Source organism: Bacillus rossius, chromosome 17 (genome assembly GCF_032445375.1).
Source record: "Bacillus rossius redtenbacheri isolate Brsri chromosome 17, Brsri_v3, whole genome shotgun sequence".
Classification (NCBI taxonomy): Eukaryota; Metazoa; Arthropoda; class Insecta; order Phasmatodea; family Bacillidae; genus Bacillus; species Bacillus rossius.
In genome coordinates, this window is record NC_086344.1 from 26,526,310 (window position 1) to 26,554,008 (window position 27,699).

Sequence of the window (27,699 nt, forward strand, 5' to 3'; positions counted from 1 at the left end):
TATTATTATTAGTTACAACTGATGTTTATTTCGAGCCTCTTTGACATCCAGTTCATACATAAAAAACGAACTACCAGTGATGCTTGACGTCACCAGTAGGGATAGCGTGAAGGAGCTCCTCATTTCGCCAGACGCGACTGGCATACACAAGTATTTATATTGCAATAATAAATTACTAAATGATAGTTTAATTTTCGAAAATATGATTATATTTTTTACAAGAAGTACGAATGCCAGGACATTTACTAATAACGTTTTTAAACATCACATATAAAAAAAAAGTGTAATCAAAAGCCACAGGTCAGCTAAAAAAGCAAACAAAAACTTTTTTCTAGCTCTAGCCTCATGTATACATACATAAAAACATAATACATTTAAAACACTAAAATTAATGCAATAACCTGCAATATTTTGAAGACAGATATTCAGCTACAAAAAATTATCCGATAGTATAAAAAGTTCGCCTATATATATATATATATATATATATATATATATATATATATATATATATATATATATAGTTGCACAGAAAAATACAGTTCTAATCAGATATCAATATAGCAAATAATACCGTTTTGCAACATAAAGTCATGCTATTAGATGGTCAACGTTCAACTGTTTGTATAATACACATACGCACACACCTGTGACAAAATGTGGAAAAAAAAAATAATTTTGTAGAAGCGCAAAACCTTTGTAGTACTCAGTTAAAAATTATTATTTTTTTTACAGGGGCAGGAAAACTACATTACTGGCCAGTTTATTTGAATGTAGTGGTTAGCTGTGAACGAGCGTTCTTGCAAAAGAGACCAAATCTGACAGTTTTGGCCACATAATCACCGCAGTAAAACATACAATTTGTATATCGTATATGTGTAGTGCACCAAATTAATATTTATTATAATTACCTTGGGTTGCACTCGGTTACGTACAGGTTTCTAACTGAAATGTACCAAAAATAGTAATATTTATTCCCTTGCGCTTTGTTGAGGATCGAGTAGTCTTGAGTGGGTGTGGTGGAAAGGGACAGAATGGCAAAGGGATTGGAAATCTAAATGCTCGCCGAGGCAGAGTACACTCTTCCCCCACCCCCCTCTTCCAGACCTGTCGTAAACATGACACCCCGCTGGGAGATAAGAATTCTGAGAACAGCGTCCTCTTTCCCCCCCCCCCCCCCCAATCCTTTTTCAGCGCGTCGCTACATCGTTCAGCCGTACTACTAGTGCGCTCTGTTGAGGACAAAGATAACTACGCGTGTCTTTGCCAGCTCGCGAGAAACTCAGGATCTTAGCCTTAATTGTCTTACACACTCTCCCTAAAATTAGTAGCTATTTTACATCATTATGATAATATTATTATACTTTGTTTTTGCAATTGTGACTTCCAAGGTGGCATTAAGGTTTAAATTTTGTGTTTTTCTAAAGTCGAACTAGGTCACGCTCGCCACAGTGCAGCACTATATTCAGGCGTTAAATCGCGAGAGGTCCTCTGAGCCAATGAGCCAAGACCTGGTCCTCTGAGTGAAACATCTCATGACCGTTTTCGAGTGTTCTTTGGGTTCCATTCCCACCACTCATCTTTGGACGGCCTATGTTCAAACCCCCTCTCAGGCAGTGTAAACTTTTGTGCCCGCCATGGAAGATCCGACGGCGAAATTAATTAATTTAAATTTAGTTATGTTTATTAGGATTATAATATTAAATGTTATGATAATATATATATATTAATTAAATTTGAGTGCGAGGACTAATATTAATTAATATTTAATTATAATTACAATTAATAATTAGATAACTTAACTTTTAAAATATAGTTGACCAAATAAAATATTTTTCATAATATAAATATTATGGTTTTTACACAATCGGTGTTTGTTTTAATCTTTTTCTAAATTCATTTAAATTCGTTGATCTTTCGGGTTTCGAACCCGAACTAACTCAGGGTGAAATTCCCTCGTGGGTATCTTTGGTTCAGCCTGTTGGTCTGATCAACCATCAGAGCTTGAACATATTGATCCTATGTAAGTTAACAAATGTAGTTTTCGGGACTGAGGTGTACTTCGCTTTTGAGCAAGTATAAAATTATATAATTTAGTTTGATCCATCGTCAGAGTGTGCAGGGCTTGGACCCATGCCTTCGACTTCTTATGGAAAGACTATTGTACAGGGGTTTTCATTCCCATTTAGTTTGTAAGTTACGGGTCACCATACCCATATACAGGGGTTCCAATCCCCATATATCGCTGAGTGCTCAAGGACGCATTTCCCTTGTTTTGGCCTCAGTAATTTCGGCTTTCCCTCACAGTGCCCACTTTTGAAGCTACATGATGTCCAACATCTGAGATCAACGTGATTCAATATTTACTTTATTAACTAATTATGTGTGATCATTATATATAATTTTAGATTGATCAATGCTAAATATTAAGATTTTATTTTGAGTCTCTTGACCTAAAAGTATTTTATTCTTATTTAATTAATATTGCACCCATAATAATTATCTATAATTATAAATTTTCTTTAAGAATAAGAATTATTCTAATAAAATATTTTTAAGTGACCCAACTTAGTAATTGAGATTATCTGTAAGGTATGACCACCTACATTAACCAATAAGTTTATTCATTTGCCTTTATCTCAACCCTACTCCCTCTCTTAACTCAACGCGACTGGAGGTGCCAACGCGCCACAGCCGTACGTCAAATGTTAGTAGTAGTATACAGGCGAACCTGGTAACTCGCCGAACTGAAATGTTATTTTGTTGCATTTGTTTTCCCCTGTGCTCCGCATTCAAGCGGGGGAGTATGTGCCGTTTATTGGTATGATTGGCACAGTTTTTAATTTTTAGGCTCAAATTTTCATTTTTAAATTTTTTTGCATTTTTATTCTTATTTAATTTTTGTCAGACTTCTGTACACTCATATCAAACCTTTTTTTATCCTAGTTCTCTTTCCCTGGTTTTCGGCGCACTCTAGTGGCCGTGTCTTTAAGTCTCTCCCTCTCTCTTTTCTTTGGCCGCCAGAGAGCACACTTGTCCCCCACCCCTTTAGCCCCATGCTGGTTGCAAGTCACCTAGCGCGAGATTTGCGAGTCGAAGTTAAACGTAGTTCAACTGCGCCTCCATAGAGCGCGCGGCGCTTGACGGCTATAGAGGTTTTTACCAAGCAACAGACCTTCGTTTTACCTTGCCTCGGACGTCTTCGGCTCCTTTCGGCGCTGAGCCATATCTCCCCCCCCCCCCCCCCCCCCCCCTTTTTCGGCCTACCGGGTCCCAGCATCCTTTTTTTTTTAGACGATCTAGCTGCCATGATGGATTAATGCGCGGGCTGTTGGGCTGACTACATCGGCGTCTCTGTCGATCTGCTTCTTGAATAATAAATCGCGTGCAGATCTGCCTTCTTCTGCGCTATAGGATGTAATCGTCTTGGCCGAGGGAATTTTTCCCTAAAACTTTTCTTTGTCTTCTGTTAGTTAGTCAGCCAACCCGAATAGCTACGTTTTAGTATCATTTTTTTAAATTCTTTTCTTTGTGCTTCCGCGACATCTCCGCGATGCGCGTCCTAACTGGCGATCGCGCAACATGAATGGAATCATCTGTCATCACCCTGCTTCGGTGAGTCTTTTGCATTCAATATTTCCCCCAATTCGCTCCCTTTTAGCGGGCTTTTGCCTGATTGATGGTCTGTCTGCTACTTGGTCTAATCTCTGTCGATATTGGACCTTGTTGCAGGCAGGGTGCAAGAGATACCTACCGATTGAAGAAACACCCCCGTCATCCGAGAGTCACCCCTCCACAAATGGTCATGATTGAAAGTCAATTGAGTGAACCCCAACAAAATTTATTCTGCTCTTCCCGCCGAATTTTACCTGGTCGTGAGTTCTGAACGACAAAATTTCATCAATCTTGGTGTGCCAGTGTACAGGGGAGAAGTTTTTGTGAACTATGTAAAGTTATATCTTCAGTAATTATGACTCAAGAAGAATTAACCCTTATTGGACATGGTGATATTGTAATTTTTTTGCATAAGATTCAAAACCAAGGCAATATATTCTAACTATTTTTGTAAACATTTCACTATGGCTAGAACCTTGTTAAATTTTCGCTAGATTCGCGGTCCGGACTCGCTAGCACTATAAATTGTGTTCATGTTTTCTTCATTAATGATTGCTAAGATGTTAAAATGCTAATTTGTGGATCGATGGTTAATCTGCCTTGATCTTTTCTGGTAAAATCTATTTAAAGAAAGATTATGCACTACATAAAAGAATATTAATATAAATAAACCAGGAAGCCTATAGATCACATGACTTATTTTGTTGTTTTTATTTAATTCAGTACCTATATATATCTACCGATCCAATAACTCCCAAATGGATTGTTTGTAGGGAGTTTCTAAATTGTTTTGTTCCCCGCCTCGTGCCACCTCTGGTGATGTTCGAATTTATGTGAATTTTGTAGCTTGTTGCTCAGCTGTTTCCTAGGACTTTTAAGAGGTGTTATAACACTAAAAATCAAGGGCACGAGGGGCGTTACAATAATTATATGCTATTTTTTATTTACCTACTAGTTAACCATTTTAACTTGTGATGATCTACATTAAATATCTGAACACCCTCTTTGAGAATAATTCAAAAACATCAAGAGGGAATGTAATTTTTTAATGGAAATAAAGGCTTTCCTTCAGAATTAAGAGTTTTTTTTAGTAAACGATTGGTTTACAAAACCTGCTCTTTACAATAATCTAGCAACACAAGAACTCAAAAATACAATTTATGGAAATTATTATATTTTTCTTCAAAATATTAGATATCAAAATTATATAATTTTTTGACGTCATTTAACTGACGTGCTAACTCTCAAAAACAAAATTTACTTAAGATACATTTACTATAAAAAATGGCATATGGTTGAGTTTATGTTGTAAACAAAACTATACCAATCCATCATTTTGATTAGCAAGTCAAAGAAAAAAAGGTACATGGTATATCACTTTAGCTAGCTTGCTGTGTTCCAAATTTATGATGTACAGCACGCCATTACAAAATGGTATCTTTTCTAGTTTTCCCATATGCACGTTTTCCAAGCAGTGTAATGTTAAATTAGCCATACATTAAGAAAAACTGTGAGTACGTAAACAAGAGATCACGCTCTGAAATATTTTCAATATAATGGTACATGAATTTAATGCTTGTTGTACATGTCAAATACATATTGTGCTATAAGAAAAAGACAGCACAGTCTTGGACTTTTTCAAGTCGAGATTTAGCTAATTGCTTGAATCGACTTGCGTTTTCGAGTCTCTGCCCATATCTAATAGTAAATGTAAGAAGAATACCCAACAACATCTAATGTCCAGGTAAAAAACACAAGTAAAAACAAAAGGTGCTACTAAATGTAATAAATTAGATTAAAACAAGCAAAAAATTAAAATACACAGTACAATACAGTTCAATTTAAATATATTTACCACAATATCTATTATCTATTAAACATCTAACCATGTTTATAATTAATGGTAAATATGTACAGTCGCGGTAGATGCCAAAAAAAATGCTAAAAATCTGAAAGTACTTTTATTCTGTGCTCTTTCACTTCCTCTTTTCAAATCAACTGGCGGAGGTAAGAAATTCCAAATACTTTCGGAGATATCGAATTTTTAAATTTCATCATATGTAGAGTCGCGGTAGATGCCAAAAAAAATGCTAAAAATCTGAAAATACTTTTATTCTGTGCTCTTTCACTTCCTATTTTCAAATCAACCGGCAGAGGTAAGAAATTACAAATACTTTAGGAGATATCGAATTTTTTAATTTTCATCACAATACCTGCGTAGTATGCGGCGATCACCATTGTTTCTTGTCATAGATAATAAGGTTTCTTGTTTACGAGTATCATGTTTCTTATTGGACAATTTTGTCACGTGACTGTTCCGTGATTGGCCAGTATTCAAATGAACCAATAGGTGATTATTTATTCCGTGATTGGTCAGTATTCAAAAGAACCAATACGTGATTATTTATTCATTTATTGTTCAATACGATGTTTAATTAATCGGTCAACTTCTGCTGTGAACGACTACATCATTTCCTTATAGTGGCAAAGGAAATGTACCCGCCTCCAACTTAGTTGAGTTTTTAACGTTTCTAATTTTAAAGTATTATTTTTTTATTTGGATATTGTTGCGCAAGTATTAAGTAAAAAAAAATTACGTGAGTTGTTAATGTTCATCATTTGTCCGGGTTTTGTTAGGTCAGGTCAGTTACATTATAAATAATTTAAAACTAAAGAACCATTAAATTAAATTCACATTATTTTTAATGTCCGCTTAGTTTGAAAGTATTTATAATGTAACTGACCTGACCTAATCGACCATTTTATTTATTACACATTCACTAACACACGTCAAAATAAAAAATGGCGACGTTCGAAGGGTTAAACGGGCGTTGTATTGCTAAATTAAAAAATTTGATATCTCCGAAAGTAGTTTGAATTTCTTACCTCCGCCGGTTGATTTGAAAAGAGGAAGTGAAAGAGCACAGAATAAAAGTGTTTTCGGATTTTTAGCATTTTTTTTTGGCATCTACCGCGACTGTACATATTTACCAAATTAATAACTATTGATAAATATGAAGTAGATTAATGTTTGCAAGGATTTTAGGAACACTTGACTTCTTTTTCTAATATGGGACAAATATCATCCATTTTACCTGTGTTTATTAGAAGTAGGAACTTTAATGGCAATATTATCCAACACGTAATTACAATCTAATTTGTTTTTCAAGCAGTCACTTACAAACTTTGCATCTTGAATTATCCTTCTTGTTCTTAAGGAACCAAGTATAGAGATTAATTCTAGTTAGTGATTCAGAAATTTGTTATTGATAATATTAATTTTGATTTAATCAATGCACGTGTTCTGTTAGCACTGCCTGTAATGGATTCAATGCAAAAATTAAAAAGTAATTTAGAATTAATCTCTTACTAGTTTACTTTTGGTTAATGTATGATTTACTGAAATGTAATCAAAATTAATAGGGAGGATTTTGCTAATATAACTTGATGATAGTAGCTTTCCTCCATAGTTAAGATTAACAAGATTTATCTTACACGAAACATCGATCTTGTTGTGAAGATATGTATTATAGTCTACAGTTTTTTAAATCATCTGCAAATAGTACACCATAGGAATATTTTAATTAGGGATGGGGCGACCGAATCCAATATCCGCCGAATCCGCCGAATCCTAGGGATTCGAAGGTTCGGCGGGTCTGATATAGGATTCGTCAAAGGATTCGGTTTTTACTATTTACGGGAAAAAAAATACATTAAAACTCGCTTACGAAGTCCCGCATGGTAGGTTTTTCCGTATAAAGCGTTTAAATTGCCCGAGGTCTCGTCATTTACGCCATTAAATGTGTGATATATGTCCGTTAAAACTTTTTCTGAAACTTCCTGTCTCAAATAATGGCGGCACACGTAAATATGAAGAAAAGACAAATGAACAACAACATACGAAGAAATATGGATGATGTACCATAACTACAGTACAAACCCAATTGTTATCCTAAGATAATTACCATAAAAAGAACTAAATTACCATAAAAAGAACTAACGATTCTTTGTCGATACCATAATTACTACAGAAGCACGATAGCTACCACATTTGCACTATAGTTACCGTAACAACCGAGATGTATATTTACCGTGACGGTAATGTATTTATTTATGACATATTAAAAATAAAGAACATTATTGAAAAATAGGATGTTAAATTTTTATATGTACATTTGGCACATGTTGCGAAGAAATAATGCGATATGAAAAAATGCAGTACTACTACGAAAAGTGAAAATGGTTCTCGTGGATTTTTAGGTTATGGCAGTCTCTTTCGTTTTTCAGTAATATCGGCCGAAAATTAACGAGCGTACTGTATCGGAAGTCGGCAGAAATGCCGATTCAACTAAATATTGGCAAAATCGGCTTCTTCAATACAGCACAGCTCTACATTTAATGACATGAGTAAACATATTTCAGACTTCAGGATATTGAAAAAGACTTTAATTTCCATGTAGGTTTATTGTGTGTATGTTTTTTTGCAAGTGTAAATTGAATGAAGTAAAATGTTTTTATTTTTATTACTTTCAATTGATTAAACTTTAATGACCAGTTACAGATATTTATGACACTAATTTTGAGGTTAAGCAATTTTACTAAAGCATTCCAGCCAAGCAGGTTGCCAGCGAGAGACGCTTCTCTTTTGCTGGAAACACTATCTCCAATTGTAGAGCTAATTCAACTCCTGAACGTGCAGAACAAATTATTGTTCTGCATGATAGATTAAAGAACAGAATTTAATACTCTGTGACAATCTCTCTCAGAATTATTGTGCTGAAAAGTGGAAATGTTGAAACAATGTGAATGTCCTTTTCAAACAACATGATTTTTGGTGCTAAGTTTGTTGAAGCTCAGTAAGGACTCCAGAAAAATTGACAAGGGTGAAATTTTTCCAAAGATATGTTACATTTACACAAACATATACTTGGTTATGTTAGTTGGATGATATCAGTTACTAATGAACCAATGGAAACAGGTAAGATTCAATGAAAAAAAATGTTATTTTTTTTTCTAGCAGTGCAAAATGTAAACACACTCTGCAAATAGTTACCCAAAATTAATAAGCCCACTTCATTTTAATACTTTATTCAAACATGATATTAAGTTTAAGATAAAAATAATTTCCCAAAAGTGTAACTGTACCACAAAAGCTCGAGCTCGGCTCGAAGTAAAATTCTTAGGCTCGCAGACCTCTAGCTTATTTATAGAAAAAATCCTAACCGCTAATCTGTACTAAAACTGAAATTTCTCAAGAAAAAATTGTTGTCTTTATATACACTTATACCAGAAATGTACCAAACTACATGTGATAAAGTCAAGGGACTTTTAGTGCAAGCAGAATACATCTCACTTACATTAGATATGTGGACATCATCTATTAAAAGATTCGGGTTTGGGTTCGAGATTCGGCAATTCCAGTCGAGGATTCGAGTTAGGATTCGGATTCGAGGAAATCAGGATTCGCCCCATCCCTAATTTTAATATATTTGTAATATCAATAAAGATATTGAATAATATAGGTGATTAAGTGCCTCCTTGAGGAACACCAGAAGCTTTCTGTAAATCAGAATTAGCATTATTTATGGATACATAAAATTTACGATCATTCAGATAGCTGGTAAACCATTTTAGGTAATTGTCAAGAGTCCTATATTGGATAATCTTTCCAGTAATTTTTTATGATTAATTGTATCTAAAATAATTTCGAGGTCAAAATAACAGGCATCGACCTGACCTCTAGAAATAATTTCTGCATAATTAGGATTAAGAAAAGAAAAAAGGTGGTGGTGGTTTCACTATTATGGAAACCATAATGAATGACTGAGAGTTTGTTTTTTAAATTGAAGCTAAGATTCTTAAAAATAATATGTCAAAAACTTTAGAAAAGCCATTCAAAAGTGAAATGGGTCTAATTAGATACAGATATGTTCCCAGGTAGTGTTTGAAATCGGCACAATACATTGCACTACTACAAGAAAATAGTTATTTCATAAATTCATAGAAACCGTTTGTATTCATGATTAAATATCAACTGAAATTTTTACAGTGGAACTATATATATACACATAATGATGTTACCTAATACAAAATTTAATTTTTTTTTAAATTTGAGTTTTTTCCCCCAATACGGAGGAAAATTAATTTAAGAGGTGAAATTAAGTCCATAAATCAATAGCCACTAAGAGAACATTTGTTCGACAGTTAAGGATCACTTTGAGCATCCTGCACATAAAGAATTTGGCATTAAGTAATTCCATAGGCATTTATTAGTTAATACTACAGTAAAACCTCCATTAACGAATATTCTATTAAACGAAAAACCCCATGCAACAAAATAAAATTTTTGTGCCGCTGAACCTCCATAAGATCAATGCTGTTTTAACCTCTAAATACCGAATTCTATTTGTTCCGAAATAGTGAAATTCCCTTTACAACGAACTGATGCTTTTGAAAAACACGCAAAAATAAACATCTCCTACAAGACATCCACTAATTTTTTTGCATTCACTGCTTAAAAATATGTGCGTATAACCTTAAAATAATATGCACCATCGCGGAAGACAAATAAACAAAGCATCATGGATAACACACGTCGTGTATACATGCCACACTTTGTTCAAAATGGCGGGTACATTTAGCGCTAGTGGCGGAAACCTCCCGTACCATCGCTCTGGCAAGACGAACAACTAGTATATTTTGCGTTTCTATGGTTAAAGATGCGCACACGCAAATATTTTTAACTATGGTGTGTTACAATTTCCATTTTTTCAGTTTTCACTGTTGTTTATTTATTTACACGCGTAGTTACGGAAATCAACACGGTACTACTGTAAAATGAACTCTAATCCTACAAAGCGGCGACAGATTGACATTAAAATAAAATAAGAAATTTTAAATGCAGTTGATGAAGGTGGGAAAAAAAGTGATATAGCTAAACGTTTCGACATCCCGGCGTCTAGACTTTCGACCATATAATCCAACCGGGAACAGATCGAAAACAACGCTTCTCTGGTAGGAAAAAATCTAAAATGTGTAAAAGTAAGAAAAAATGATGAATTGGACAAGATACTTTTTGACTGGCTAATGGAGGCTAGGGCATCAAACAACAATGCCTCTGGGCCGATTTTACAAGAAAAGGATCCCAGGAAGCACTGGGGATAGGAATTGATGATTTCCAAGCTTCAAATGGTTGGCCATTAAACAAGTGTATTCTATGTACTTTTTCATGTTCAATTCCTCATATCATATTAAACAGTCAGAAAGACAGTTCTAGCCATTTATGTGAAGCTTTATGAAGACTAGAAATATATCGTGCGAAACCTCCATTTAACAAACCCCTTTACAACAAGCACGACAAATTTTGGTCCCTTGAGATTTGTTAAATAGAGGTTTTCACTGCATTACTAACATACTACATAACGATAGCCTCCACTCCAGCTGGAATTAGTTGATGGGTCACCTCAGAGACGGCAGTGCGTGGTCGCGTCCACTCACCTGCATGTGCAGCTTGCGGCTGGACAGGTTGATGGAGGTGAGCGTGCCCTCCCCGCTGCTGCACACCACGTGCCGCCTGGAGTCCGTGGTCACCATCTTGCTGACGTAGTCGTCCATCTCCTTCAGCGAGAACACGGCCCCCGGCTTGCGCAGGTCCCACACTGTGGGCAGGCAACGCCCACCACTCTAATGATGTTCCACAGTAAAACCCTGTTGTGACGTTTTTTCAAGGGAGCGTAACATAAGCTGGAAATACCACTTTAGCACCTATCGGCGCACGAACCTTTTTACCGATGAACTCATCAAGCTACGTAACATATTTGAAGTTAAAACCACTGACGGGTACACTCGAAGCTCGAATTTTGCTTAAAAAAAGCCAACAATTTTTTGAACTTCGTAATGCTTCCCAGCTTTTATTTTATTTGTCTTTAAATACCGTATTTACTCGCGTAAAGGCCCCGCCCGCTTATAAGCCCCCCTCCTTGTTTTGTAAACATTTTTTAGAAAAAATTTAAAAACGTGTTTTTCTGGGTTTATCTGAGGGCAGGGCAGCTTGGCATACATCAAACAACAAGCCATGTATTGTGAGCGGCGGGAGGTGATTTTGTAAGCGGCAGTGATACAGAGACTGGTATTATAGTTTGTCCGCTCTCAGTAGGACCGTCGTGAGGCGTGACAGACGTAAGCAGTTAGTCCTATCTCAAACGACATAAAGATAAAGAAAGCTGGACTCGCGGGCATGTGTTGATGTGCAGTGTTGTCGGAGTAGAAGAGGGGAGGAATTGGGGAAGTGAAGGAGGAAGGGAAGTGGGTGGAGCAGGTACCTACACTCCTTTGTCTGGTTGGCTGGCTAGCTGACAGGAGGAAGGTTAAGCCACGCCTCTGCCTCTCCCCCCCCCTGCCGCAGCGCTGCCTCCCCTCCCTCCGGACTAGCTGCCTCTCTCTCCCTCCTGCCGCGTCGCTGTCTCACCCACCCTCCCTCATTAGAACAAAGACGCACGACTTGAAAAGAAAAATATATTTTTTCCTCCAAATTCGCGTAAAGGCCCCCTCCCCTTTTTTGGAGTCGAAAAATTGGGAAAAAAGGGGGGCCTTTACGCGAGTAAATACGGTACCCGGTAACATAGTTCTGTAAAATTGTATCACGGTTTATGACGTGTGAGAATGCCTATTTCTAGGGGTGAGCCGATCACCACATTTGCCGATCATGCCGATGCCAGAAATGTGGTACCGATCATGCCGATTTTTTTGACCGATTAGTGCTTTTTTAAGTTGGTTGTAAAATATGCTCCAAATTACTTAAGTTAAATAATTTTACTTGAAACTACTCATTACTGAATACCCTAAACAAATAGGTTACATATATTTATATGACAAACTTTTGATTTAGACACTGATTATTAGTTGTTTTTCCCATAAACTAATCTGTAAATCTATTAATCCCTTTAAAAAAATCTATAACACACTGTTGACCAACTAATCATCATCGTCACACAATTCAAAAATGAATGTTTGTCTATTAATCCGTTTAACAAAACCTATAACACACTGTTGACCAACTAATCATCGTCACACAATTTGAAAATTAATGTTTGTTTACATTTTTCCGCTTTTTGCCGAGATTTAAAATGCTTTCTGCTTGATATTAAGACGCAGTTCGAACTATATGCCAGCGCCCCCGGCTGACGTGGTATGGCCACTCACGTAAGGCTGTTCCAAACACCGCCACCGTTCGCCCAATCATCTGCTTGCTTTTGTATTTATCGGGTGTCGCTGTGCCAAGCTGACGTCAGTGCCCCGAGCGGTGTGTGTAGGCTTTAAAACTTCCCCTGTTTGTCTTATCTATCCAAACATTATGCCGGAAAGGAGAATAAACGCCGTAGTTTTACGTATTTTTACAGTATATTTTTGAATTTAACATTATAACGTGAACGTGTGTAAGCTTTTGTTTGCTTTAGTGCATTTATGACTAATGTTCAGTGGCGGCCATGTTGCGGTGTTTGTTTACCAGTGACGAGTAAAAACACTGTGATTTCGTGTTTTAATACTAAATTTCGTGTTTAAACCCTGTGTTATGGCGATCTCGCGTAAAAACTGTATTTTACGGTGATTTTGCGTTTATCGTCGATTAATCGCAATCGCGAAAAGAACAGGCCCCTATGCATGACTTATTAAATGGTTTGGTGTGCTTTTGTTTACTCTTTTTTAACAAATGTACTTTTCATGAATATGTTTATTTTTTAAGAATAACTTTACTTAATTTTTTTTCTGCAGAAAAGATTAAAACACGTAAGTAACGTAAATATTACTTAAAAACGTCAAGCAACAGTTCTGAAGCAAAATATATGTCGGCGCTTTTGTGTTACGTAGAGATTTTTTTTGTCTTCAGAAAGCGGTAATCAGCAAAAAGGATCGGCATGCATGAAGCCGATCATGCAAATGACAAAAATGACCAAAATCGGCCAATCTTAATAATCGGCAATCGGCATCGGCTCACCCCTACCTATTTCCAATTCCTTCGCCATGAGAAAATGTGTAATTTTAGGATTCCTACCAATGAAAGAAATTAATTAAACTCTATATCAGGTATCAGGAAGAGAAAACACTTTTCTTTTGCCATGGCGGAATAGTTGGAAGACTAAAATATTTTTAGGACTACGTACGTACATCTGAAAACACACTAGAATACCAAGGCACTGAAAGATTTTTGAAGTGAAACTACAATTTCCGAGCACTACGAAAATTCTGATTGCATGAGGGAAATAGTTAGGTGCAGGGTGGGGGCACTAGTAGAGCAGGATAGTGCATCAGCAGCAATGCCACTCCAATGGATGCGCTAGCGGTCGAATAGAAAGACGGCAAAAAAGGGAGGGGGGGAATAAGTACATATGGAGCATGCTACATGCTAGTTGTAAAGGTCGGAAGGGGATACGGCACGGGAGGGGTAGAAATGACGCAGCAGTGATGCTACGGAATTCTCGTAACGCTGCTTTCTGTTTGTCCACTCCTCAGTTTTCGTAACGGCTGACGATTGATGCTGCCATATTTATTTTAATTTATTTAAAGTATCTACAATTTAGTTGTTCATGTGGAAATGAGTTATTGATTTGTGCAATTGAGTTTACAATTATCATTCAATTAATAGCGTACAATTTGATGGAGAATGAAAACAATTTATCTCTATCTTTACCTAAAAAGCAAGAAGTTTCACTTCTGTCGTACATGGACTCCACGCGCACAATTTTTTTTCAAGACAAGGGTGCCAACAGATACTTAACTGTGAACATTATGTACATTTGATGCATCCAATACACAGCATTAGCCAGCACTAACGTGTAGGAGCTAGTGTTCTGGCACACTTACATTTTGTTTTTGCATACAATCATATTTGAACATCTACATCTATGGTATTACAGTGATTGTAAACAAAAACACATGTAACCATAAAGTAAAATAGCACTTTAAACTTAACAGACGAGACAATTTAGGTCAATTTTCTTTTTTGCATTTATTGAAATTTAGTACGGAGACGTTATAAGCAGGAAATGCAAACGTGAAACATTATATGCAGGGAATAAATATATTGAGCTTATAGGGAAAACCTAGGAACTTACAAAAAAAATATGATAAGCAGAAAAATGATATAAGAAGGAACATTATAACAGGGTTCTACCGTACTTTGATTCAGATTTGAATATTCCAGTTGTTAACTCACATTTCACAGTTCCAGCCTCATCTCCCGACGTGAACATGTTTCTGTCGACCACCAGCAGGCTGTACACTCCGGCCCTGCAACATCATCTTCAGCTGTGACAGACTGCAGATGCTTCAGATGCGGAAATGTCCATCTCCAAACCCGCCTTATTCAATTTCACGTACTTTGGCTACAAGCTATAAATTTACCCTTAATAGTAGCAAAGAATGATAAGTAAGGACTTTTAAGTAGCTTTCTAATAGAAAAACAATTTTTTAAAACTTTTTAACACTTTCCAAAACCCCATTTTTTTTAAAAATTAATTTTGTAGAACTTCCGATAATGTGGCACTTTCAGGACTTCGCAGATACAGGATTACTGAAAATTTCCCATAATCTGGCGGTATTTCCTACAATTGCTAAACACTTAAGTTGTAGAGCAAATACACATATTAAAGATGGTGTTTGGTAGTACATACTGTTTAGCAGGAAGGAACATAAGGACAAACATTTCAAATGCAAATTCAGGCCAAAATTATATTTGCTGTCCATGACCACAGAATTCTGCTAATGAAACATGAGGCCCGTCTATCACTTTTGGGTGATCAAAAACCATGTCGAACACTCCTGACTAATCCTAAGATGCACAGAGTGCTTTCAACTGCCACTTAAGTGTGTATTTTAAAAGCTAAAAATTATAGTTATTTTTGTTGAATTTAGCTTATTTGACTTAAGTCCATACATTCCTTGGTGGTTCTGGCCCATCGGCAATTCCCGACTGTTGAATGCCGAACCATCAGAAGTCTACTGTGACAGCATGATACATGATTAGAATGCTTGAAATTTGTTATTTTCAGTCAAATAACTCAGAATACATTTTAAAAACCTAGCAATCATGCAAACAAACATTCAAGTTACAGGATAGTTGCTATTTGTATAACATGCAAGTGCTAATGATAGTGGTAGGCTTAGATACAGCACTCATATCACGCTAAAGAAAATTCCTGAAAGTATCATCAAATACACACACACCATATATAAATTTATATAAACACACTCAAGAATAAATATGGTGTCCAATTTCCTCCCTCAAATAAAGATGGACAGAACACCACAAAACATTTATAACTTAATATTAATATATTTTAAAATTAAACAAAAATTTTGAAAAATACCACACAACAGATGTAAACGTTGTAAACAGAAAAGGATTAAGTAAATTCTTGAAAAATCCCTGCCTAAAAGGAATTAAGTAACAAAAGATAAAAATAAAAAGCATTTTAAAAAGAGTTGATTTGTCACATCCATCTGTCATATAAACAAATAATTATGACTTTTCTTAGTGCTTCCTACCTTTAGGTATCTATTTGTTTCTCGTAGATATAGACACAGCTATAATATCAAATATAGGTACTGCACATATTCACCTACCTATTAACATAATGACAAACCCAAGAAAATCCGTCGGGCTGCCATTTCCTGCCCCGAAATGAACTAAAATTTTGCAGTTTTATGAGTTTGTGACTACTTGAAATTACGTTGGGTACATAAATAAATGTAGTCTTTATTTGATATAAATTGCTGCATCTCTACGAGACACATTATAGCTTTTCTATAGTGGTACATTTTAATTGAAATTGGGAACAGATATGGCAATGGCAAACCTAACGGATTTTCTTGGGTTTGTAATTATAATAATAGGTAGGTGATACCTGATGGCATACAAGGCTGAATCAGATGATTCTGACTGTGATGAACTGTCTGTGGTAGAAATGGGAGTTATTCAGAGTTTAGAAAAAAAAAATTTATGTATCGAAAAATGTTCCAGAAGTGATCAGGAAATCTTTGTCACACAGAAAATTTTGTTCAACAGAGCATTATTTAATCTCAATAACAAACTAAAATATCAGATATATTTTTATAAATAAATAATTTTCAGATATCAACAGTGACCATAACATTATACAGCAGAGAAAATGAAGATAAAGGCTTAATGCAAGTCCCTCGAGTGTTTTCAAGAATTTGTCTTAACGTTTCATGCCTAAAAATTATTCTGAAGACTTGCATTTTAGCCATTTACACTCTCCTAAAAAAAAAGTTAACAAACAAAATACAGAAACCGAACTACTCGTCTGCCCTCACCACTCGAATATCTTCAGCAGTTTTAAAATCGTGTGGTTTTTTCTAGCACTGTTCTAACAATACTCAATACTGATATCGGCCAGTATTCAGCACTGGTCAGATACCAAGGGAAACCGCACTTATTACGGAGGTATAGAAAAGAATATATAATCAAAACTCTGATACTAAAAATAAAAAAAATTAAAAAAAAAATGAAACTAAAATGTTTTGAAAATTTGTTGTTGTTTAAATTATATTTTTATCTCAATTAAATTATTTTAACTACATTTTAAAGGCAAATCATATAACTAATTAAGGCACTGCTATCCAAGTAAATACTACTGATATTAAATAAGTGATGCACAATTTTAAATAACTTGCTTTCAATTTAGATTTAGAAAAAAAATTACATTAAATCCTATTTATGAAAATGACATGTCAATCATTGATTCCTAAAGTGTGGCCGGTAATCATGAACGCTGATTGCGGGACGAGGTATCGGAACAGCCCGTACGTCTGCCCAGGTAGACAGAGTGTAGTCCTCGCCAGGGTGTCCACAGTTAGTACTTTCGTAATAGATCTAGTACTTTTATAACTTTTTTTAGTGGTCAAGTACAGATCTAGTACTTTTTTCTTTAATATAATAATATTATTACAGTAACTCCGATATGTTTTATTACTAAGCGTAATTATTTTAAAAAAAAACTTTGGAATGTATGTGTGTGTGTTTGGTGTGATATATTTAAGTTCGAGCATTGCAGTGTCATAATAACTTCCTAAATTGTTAAAAATCATAAATTATAATTTAGTACTTTTTTTTTTCCAAATCTAGTACTTTTTTCTTGCCTAAGTTGGTACGAAATTTTTTTTTTCCTTGCGGGCACCCTGGTCCTCGCTCCGTCGACGCCACAACCTCGCGACCCATCGCCCCCCCCCCCCCCCCCCCCCAAGAGCTGCAAGGAGAGCCTGAACCTACTCGTGGGCGTCATCGTAGGCGCGTACCAGCTTCCCCGTGCTGGCGTCTGTCACCATGACGCTCCGGTCCTTGGACGAGGAGAAGAGCAGCGAGCCGTCAGCGCTGAACTCTATGTCCCGGCAGGACTTGGTGTGCAGCTCCCACGTGGCCGTCAGCTCCGTGCTGTCCACCGCGTACTTGTACCTGAGCGGGGGAACACTCGAGCTGAACCACACACACTCTTTCTTACTTGTCTACGTGACGCAGCTGGAGACCGGACAAATTCGCGGGATTCGTTTCGCGACATGCCAGAATCCAAGCAACTGTACATTTATATTGCCTCCGTGATCGCTTACAGTTCATCTGAAGGACTTTGAGCCGACGGGAAACCTTCAACCCAAAAAAAGTACCGAATCGCAAGCGTCCCGGTTGACAAGTGTCACGAGTCGATAGCCAATGAGCAAGTGGCATTTGCCTGAGTGTGTAGAGGGTTGTGGAGTCCATCCTAGAGGTCACTGAAAGCGCGAATTTTTCCAGTCTCTAGATGTAGCTAGTAGGCACTATACAAACAACATAGACATTCACACGAGAACAAACACAAATCATACACAAGGACATGACTGTTCGACAACACACATTTATTAGAGCGGGTAAACTATATATAATTGAACTAAGGGGTAGAATTAAGATTTTTTTTACAGTTATTTAATTTTTTATCATTTGTCTTTTTTTTTATATGTACATAATAAAGGTTGGTATTGATTCTCGAAAGAGGGAATTTCAATTACACTGTTTTCCACAAGAAACTAACTGTTGGGGTCGCATTATAATCGCAAACTTGTAACTTGCCTTTGGTAACAGCTTATTTGAAAAACTACAGGATCAGCCTGGAAACTGCATCACTTGTGCCACTTTAGTACAGGGCTTCCTGAATCTCTGCACAGCTGACGTATGAGAGATTCAGCATGAACTCACTTTTTTACTTTCTCCCCCTTGCTTAATAGAAGTCACTGTACTGAATCACACAAAAAAAAAAAAACATTTTTTTAAAAATATTTTGGCCCAAATCTCTGTGAGAATTAAAAATTCTTAATATTAAATGTCATTAACAATGCTTCTTTTAAATATTTGAAAAATTTGATATTCCATATTTTAAATATTTTTCTACTTTTTTTAAAAATATTGTGCTCTTGATTATAAGACAACCCCTAATTTTTTGGGTGGCCTTTCTTTCAATGAACAAACCCTCTTCTTATTTTCGGGAGAATACGGTAAATTTGTTGTAATAGTTTTGCCACTCCTAAAGCCATGTTGACTGTTGTTTGATAATCTTTTTTTCACTGAAATCCAGATCTTTGAATATGATTTTATCAAAGACATTAGCGAACTCATTGAAAAGTATATGGGTCTATAATTCATAACATGTAGCCAATTTCCCTAAATTTTCTGTTTTTCCTGTCCAAACAAACATTTTTTTTTTTGTTTAATTAATCAATTTTACAAAATTACACAAACATATTGCATTAAAATTTGTATTGAAATTTTGACAAAACATATCATGTCAAATTGACCATAAAATCTTTTCCCACAGTTCGTAATACAAAACTAATTACTATGTTTATCAAACTTTGAAGCAATACATTATTATGGCTAAGGTGAATAACTATTGCCATTTGATTGTGCTTTAAATCATTAAATTTATGAAAACTGATTAATTAGTTGTTTTTACTTTTAATTATGTAATGATGGTAACAGATGTGTATCTAAACATGTATTTGTGATTCAAGTACAGACTGGTTTAAAGAAAGTAAAGAGAATCACACTAATATTAAAAATTTATGAATCCAGTTTGGTAATTTAACATTTTGTCAATTTTACAATGTTTTCTAGGTTTCGAAGAAACCTTCTCAATTCCCTGAGTTGATTATAAAGCTGTACTGAAGTGGGTGACCACACAGGAAGCAATTAAACAATTTTCCAATTCATAAAAAAATTAATAAAATTCTAACAAATCACCTCTAGCATTTAAATTTTTTGAGTTATAACATTCAAAATTTATCAAAATATTCCCACACATGGGAAATAAATAATAGTTTCGGGCAGTGGATCTCAAAGAGTACACCAAAGCGTGCTGGTGTGTCCTAGAATAACTCCCAGGTAGGTCCTGTGGGTATACCAAATAAAAATGTATATGCATCCAGTTATACTGCTCTTTTTTTTGTTCCCACATCATCATTATGTTACTTGAACGACTCTACCAATAATGTTTCTCGTAAACACGAGAATGAGTAAACTTGAGGTGTTTCATTTAATTTTTTTTTTTAATTCATTAATTTTTTCTGTTATATTTGACTTAATTATCACAACATATTTCTCAGAAATATGTATATAATTTACAGTATTATAAATGTGCCCCGACTTAAAAAAAAAAATCTGGCGACCACTGGAAGTCGGCAAGACGGAGTCTTACACCAGAACATCTCCCATGACGGTCGCAGCGGCTATCAGGTCCTGTTCCGGGTGGAAGCTGATATCTACGACGAACTCCTCGCACCGGATGTCCGGAGGGTGCTCTCGCGGCTTCTCCTTCTCCCTCCGGATGGCCTTCACTAGCTCGTCTTCTTCTTCATCTCCTTCTTCTTCCTCCTCCTCATCCCGCCGTGCCGCGGGCGCCCCCTGCTCGCCACCCGACTCGGAGTCCGACTCGCTGACGGACACCCCATCGTCGTCTTCAGAGTCGGAGTCACGCGAGGACGAATCGTGCCGTTCCTTGTCTATCATTTCTGCAACTGCATTCCACCAGACAAACTGCAAGCACAGAAATAATTCCTCGGAAAAAAAAAAATTAAGATAAACTAGAAATTTTTTTTTTTTAGATATCCTGAATCAGGGAGACTTGATACAGTGTTATCATTTCTCCCAAAAAAAAAAAAATACCATTTTTGTATTTTGTTTTGATAGCCTGTTTGAAGAAGCTGTTTGCAGAATTGCTTAGTATTATTTTATTTAACTCCTGTAGGCCTTTAAACTGTGTGGATTAGAAGTTTTTATATATATATAAGAAAAACATAATTCGGATAAAATAAGCTTAACACAAAGTGTAGGTAAAATAAAAAAAACCTAATAAATGAAACAGAATCTCTCTCTCTCTCTCTCTCTCTCATATACACACACTTTGAACCGCCATAACATTTGGAACATTGATAAGACATGTGCGACAACACGCAAACCAAAATAGTGTTAGCTCAGAAGAGTGTACGGCAAGTTGGCCAAACCAACTTCACAGGAGAGGCACGCTTGTGACAGTGTGTTGCGTCATAAGTGCAGCTGGAAATCACATTCCTCCATTTATAAATTTTACCCCAAGTACATAAATCCAAAAGATTACATATGCAAAGGCGTTCCTCCAGGTACACAAATAGTTGGGCAATTCAAATTACAGAGGATAGATGACTAGGGAAAATTTCATCCCATTTTTAGAACATTTGGTAAAGTATGTTAAATGTTCACAAAATCAAAAAGGTCCTTCTTATAACCTAAACCATTCAAGACATACCTTTGGAATCTGTAACTTTGCTAAAGTCAATGGAATAGTTTTGCTCGCAATTCCACCACACACCAGCAATCATCTAACCTAACGCTAAAGCTAAGGACAATTACCATAGCACCACTAGGAGACCAAGAAAGAGAGACAAAACAAAAGTGTTGCCAGACATGCCAGTGAAAAATCAACTAGATGAGGAATATTCTGATACACAGAAGTCACAAAAAAAAAAAAAAAAAGCTCTATTTCCTATTTGTTTATTGGGTATAGATAGAGATAAATTATCATAATTTTTTTACTGAACCATATGTAATAATTAAGATTAGTAAGGAAGTGGGTATGATCTCAAATGGAAAAAAATAAAAGCAATATGGTAGCGTCAATTGTTAGCAAGTTACGAAAACTGAGTAGACAAACACAAGCAGCGTTGCCAGAATTCCATAGGATCACTGCTGCATCATTTCTACCTCTCCCCTGCCGTCTACCCTTCCGGCCGTTACAACTAGCATATACATAGCATGCTTCGCTACATACCCATAACCTCCCCGGGCCTTGCTTTTCCCCTTTCGACCACTAGTGCATGCGTTAGGAGTTGCGTCGCCTCTGACACACCCTCCTCTTCTACCGATTCCCCCATCACTTACTAAACTATTCCCCTCATGCAATCAAAATTTTCGTAAAGCTCGAATATTGTAGCGCCCTCAGCAAAGAAGTTTCACTATCTAAACCTCTCCCCTACCTCCCCTAATGACTCACAAAAATGTTTATCATACTATTATTAATACGCACAACTTCAATCAGAAGTTGTTCTGTTAAGGTTCATTCCATGTTGCCACACATGTATCCAACCAGCAACCCGGAAAAAGCGCGGAGTGAAAGGAGTGGGGGAGGACTTGAGTCTGGTTCGTTTCCATCCGAGACCAGAGCCCATTAAGAATCCTGTCTGGTTGCAGTGGCGCTGCTCCCATAGAGAACAAGCACGTGGAATTTCTTAACGGACTGAAGTCAGGTCAAGTCAACTCATTATCTGTGATGCCTTAAACTGGACTCACTATGATCCGTCTCGTTCGTCCCTCACCCGTCCGAACGATCAACGATAATCCGCATGGCCATCAAATACTTTTCCATTTTAATGCAGACTATAAATCTTAAATACTATGGTAAATATTTATACTGTATAGCTATATTAAATTGACGATCATGACAGTTAAGCAATTAATAAATCATTAAATTCAATGGTTTTTTCTTTTTGATATTTTCTAAAAATTTTCGGTTAAAAACATTTAATGCACGCAGCTAGACATAAAAAATTGCTCAAAAACCTTATTGGATAGTAAAGGTTGCTGGCAATAGGTATCTTGATAACATTTTGGAGGTTATTTCATACATGCGTCCGTCCATCGAAAGTTGAAGCTTGGTAAGTTTTTAACGGACGCATGGAAATTTCCGGGCCATCTGATTGATGCAGGTCACGTGATTTTCGGACGGCCTGGTAACGGACGTATGAAATTGATGATTGTGAGTCCAGCTTTAAATTTACAATAAGTACCTGACAACGTAAAAAACAAAATAAGATTAAAATATAACCATTGCATAATCCATACAAAAATTAACTGAATAGTAACTATTCTTACCCAATATACAATTTCAACAACACTACTTCATTAAAACTCTCAGTAATAACAAATCCTTTCAGCATCCTTCTTTCGCTAAACTTGTCTTTTAAATCACCATTTTTTATCATATCATAGATTAGATATACAAAGACAACAGTTCCATATTGTCGGATTGATACGAGTGTACTAACGGCCATAACGGAATTAGGCAGGGGCAGTTTATAATCCCTGTCGGCACAGCCTACATGCGTAGGTAGATTTTGAAGTACCTATTTCTTCTGCGAATATTGTGGAAACTATAAACTCTAGAAACATTTTAAGAACTTAATGCAGCCGACATAACATCCTACCCTACTATATGTTCGTCAATATTTAAAAAAAAAAATTCATATTCCATGCAGCGAAAAAAAAAATATATATTATTATGACGACAGTCGTCGTACCCTCCCAGATGCAGAGGCCGTACCTGGCCACCGACGTGGGCCTGAGGGAGTCTGTCCCCCCAGTGCACCATCGGTGAAGTGCGACGGCCAGGGACGCACCCGCGTGCGCCCTAGCATGCCAGTGAGCTTCTTTTGTGTGATAAATAATTATGTGTTTTATATATTTTTTCAAATGGTCACGAGCCTCGATAACTGTGGATATTTTGTAATCATAACTAATTAACTGATGTGTAAATTCGCTGTTTGATTAATGTCTCGCTAAGTTGTGTAAATAATTTTGTAACTTTTCTCAAATGTTTCGCAGTGTTAGTCATGTAATCGCAGCCTGGCGCGTCGCGGAGTGGGGCCTCTCCCACGCCGGCCGATTTCTCCTCCCCTCCTCCGCGGCCCGCTGGCGGGCGGGGAAGGGCAGTGGTGTTCAGGGCTCGAGCAGAGACAGAGGTGCACGCCGCTCCGCGCTGCTCGCGAGGCGCGTCTTCTGAGCTCGTGGTCCGACGACAGGGTAACTTCACGGGTTGTCGCGGCAGCTGAGCTGCATCCGTCGAGTCGCTCACTCTGTTGATTTTATGAGTCTTACGAGTTATGTCACCAGTCGAACGTCCTAGGACGCGTAAGCGTAGTTACGAACCGCCGAACCTTCGCCGTCATTACGAGACTTTTTACGTAACGGACCGCGCACGTGTGGCGCATCTTTGCGGAGCAACTTTAATCGGGGACATTATTACGTGGGAAAATTTCCAGTTTGTGTCGGGACGTGTTAACGAACGGGACGGTCTTCCGGGAGTCCGGGTCGTCGCGGGAAGGGCGCCCGTTCAGCGACGGGTCCGCCAGGCTGCGGCAGGCTCTCAAAACTACAATAAAAGTATCTCGTGGAACTGTTAACACCGAGTTATCCTTGGAACCGCCTACCATTCTTCCTCCTCACCTCACTCTCCCTCCAGGTCCCGTATTTCCCGGTCCCGGCCACGTTGGCCTGGACCCACACCTCACCGACGAGAGCAGTACGGGCACAACAGGACAATTACGTAAACGGGGAATCAGGGACCAGAAGCCGAGGGACGTCAATTATTTAAGTTAACACACCCAACATTTAATTTTTTAACGAATTTCATAATATGTCTAGTAAGGTATTCGTACGAATATTTTTGATCTTCAAACACAATGTTTTATCCCTTGCACTAATATGTGGGCATATAAATTGTCGTCGCCTGGCCGACTAGCCCCTGAATGATAGTATTTTGACGGCTATTCAGTGTTCGGTAGAGAGGGGTTCGGGCCGCGTGGCCAAGGGACTCAGTCACCAGGATAGCAATTGACACACTCAAAGACCGTTTCCAGGTTCTTTATATACGGTAAATCAAACCCTTTACAAGGGGCTACCGCGTTCCCGCCTGTGACCGATCCTGTAGGGCGAAGCCCGGTTCTGCGCACTGTTACTGTATGGGAAAAAATATGTGACGTCCCATTCATGACGAGCAATACCCGCGTCGCTAAGACTTGAACTCTATATGACTCGCCCCTAAGCTGAACGACTGACCAGACAACACGGTGCCCGGGAGAGCCCGTAAATTACCGTGGAAACGATGGCGAACATCCAGTCCGCAAACAGAACTCCGTGACTCGTAGACCACCAGAGAAAACACGCACGCGAGAGAAGTGACTGACTGCACGCCGCGACTAAATGACAACACGACTGAAAGGTAGGAATTACTTCCTCTCGGCAAGGCCTGACTCCAGCGAGACACCGCGCCCGTTCTCACCGTCCTGGAGCGATGCCGCAAACACGTCCGCTGTCTCCAGCGCCCAGCTGCCGACTGGCTCCCTCCCCGCTTCGCGCGACCGAGCGCTCACGTCCCTCCCCTCCCCGCGAGCCCGCAGAACACGCTGATTGGTCACAGGCGGAAGCCACGGCCTTGGCTCCCGGTGAACACGTGAGAACTTATTCTACATAACATTTCATACAATATAATAAACTATTTACAATAAAGAAAACACGACCCTTCAAATAATAAAATACACCAGTTACAATAAGTAATGTTAAAAAATATATACAACTATTCGTCCCGTCCGGTTATTAAGTATTTACATTAATTTTCACTGGCGCGTAAACCTCCCCCTGCCCTAGCCGCACTGCACATCGGCGCACACGCAACACAGGGCAGGAGAAGGCGTTGGCGTGGCATAACGGGCTGTGCGAGCTGGTTCGACACTTGGGTCGACGTCAAAATTTATTTGGATAAATGGTTCAGGTAATATTAAGATATTAATTCCGACGAATTTGATACCATACTAAAAAAAGTAATTTTTTAAACTTTAAACAGATTTTACGGTAATAGTTCGTTTCATCAAAAATTGTTTCAGCCAAATGTTTTCGACGAAGATTAGGCACTGACGCCGTCCCCGCTACCTCTATTAAAAGTTTCGTGATTTTAGTATTGTTTGAAATCTCAGGGTAGGTTCGGCCTTGGGGCTAGAGGTAGTGGTTAGACACAGTAGGGCCCCCCGAGCTGTTTAGGCTACTCGGGACGCCTGAAAATAACAAGAAAAGACCAACTGATGTCTGGTTAATTTATTATGGCACAGCCCTATACATAGTGCTGCCCGTCCTGGCCGTAACGGTTGTCCCGAATTGAATTGTCACACGCGCAACCACTTTCTCAGTGGCGGCTCACGATTTTATTCCCCGGTAAGGTCATACACTTGGACACGATGCAGTGATTACAAAACAAACCCTAACATGACATACTATAATCCTGATTAAAAATTACACTGCACAACTACAAATTACGTAATTCACTGGGCTAAGAACACGTAGGCCCGTAACTACGGCGATGCTACCTGAATATTACGACTGTCCCAGAAATTGACTTGTTAGTATGTTTGAATGTACGTTTTGCCTGCTGGCTGCCCCGTGCGGACTGAAACTAGTTAGCCGGTTGGCTAGATTATCGCGTGAAGCGCCAAAGTAACATCTCTTAGTTCACACACAGTACTTACGTAGCACAACGAACACTTGTCTTGGAGCACTGAATAATTAAGTTAAATACCACTTGGTAAGTCGAGGCCGACCACAGAACTGAAAGAAAAAGGTTTGCGGTAAATTACAACTATTGAAACTACATATCAGTGAAAATAAGAATTGCTGGTCCCGTGTTGCACGGAGGCTGCCGGCCTCTATGAGCTCCGGAAGGATACTGCCGCTCTCACCGCGCGCGACCCCCCTCCCCCGCCAGCCCTCCCGTGGAAACGTGTGATTTTAGCGGGAAACTGAACCGGCCAGGTTCGGGACAAGTCGCACAGTGAAACATAATTTTGGAGAAAATAAAGTGTTAAATAATGAAAATAATTTCTAATAATATCCTGTGGAAAAAAATACATACATTACATTTGTTGTAGTTCGGCGGAGGGATATGCCACACCCGGCCGGATCCTTCCGCCGACGTAGCACTTGTTACTTGGCGTTCGCCCCGTTGCACTTTCTACACGCCGGTGCACGCACGAGCGCATTCGATGCACACGCCTTCGTGAGACGTTGATGAGGCATAGCAGTCTATGCGACATAGAGGAGCATTGGTGGTCGGCATCAGCACTTTACATTAAATCATAATGTAATTTATAGTATATCTATTAAAAAGTAATATTATTTAGTTTTTTCACCCTTTGCAGTAATGTTTTGTATTTTCAAAAATTGTTTCAAACCATAGTTTTAGGTAAAAGTTATATATTTTTCAAACAATTTGAATGGATTCAATAATATACCTACCTTGTAGCTGAGAGAATGGCAAACAAAGGTTGAGTGGCCAAGCGGTGCAGAAAGTGTCTAGCCCCAGCGAAGATGAAAGTCGAACAGCGAGAGGCTTGGAGGTCTCCACATACTACCTGAGGCTGTCTTCCCACCAAAAAAAGTGCCGAGTGCAGCGGAGTAATTTAAGCCAAGTACTTTTGCTGAGTAATAAATTAATTGCATAATTAAATAATGCACATTCTCGAGATAAAAAAACTTTTACACTTTTGTATTTATTAATATAACAATTAATTACAAAGGAAAAAGCCCTGATCGATTGCCACTCGGTTGACAAAAAATACACTGGCCTTGGTGACCGTTCGTAGAGTTGAACTTGTTGCACTGAGCTGTGTTGAAGGTGCGTTCCGTTTGCACACCATGTCGAACACAATCTGTCGAGACGGAGATGTGCCATAGTGACCTGTGTGGAT

General features: G+C 37.9%; 1 protein-coding gene across 3 annotated transcripts in view; it reads right to left on the reverse strand.

The window, feature by feature from the left end:
* LOC134540794 (WD repeat-containing protein 55 homolog) overlaps positions 1-27,699 on the reverse strand; it is an 89,273-nt gene that overhangs the window by 27,105 nt on the left and 34,469 nt on the right. The window contains exons 1-5 of one of the 3 annotated variants that reach the window (XM_063383716.1): positions 23,060-23,183; positions 20,352-20,670; positions 17,903-18,085; positions 14,828-14,901; positions 11,113-11,273 (exon numbers count right to left, since the gene is read on the reverse strand). In XM_063383716.1, coding sequence (XP_063239786.1) covers positions 11,113-11,273; positions 14,828-14,901; positions 17,903-18,085; positions 20,352-20,662 — 729 coding nt within the window. In that variant the 5' untranslated portion in view covers positions 20,663-20,670; positions 23,060-23,183. Of the gene's footprint in view, positions 1-11,112; positions 11,274-14,827; positions 14,902-17,902; positions 18,086-20,351; positions 20,690-23,059; positions 23,184-27,699 lie in introns of those variants that run through there. The other 2 variants (XM_063383717.1, XM_063383718.1) reach the window with 2 other exon arrangements.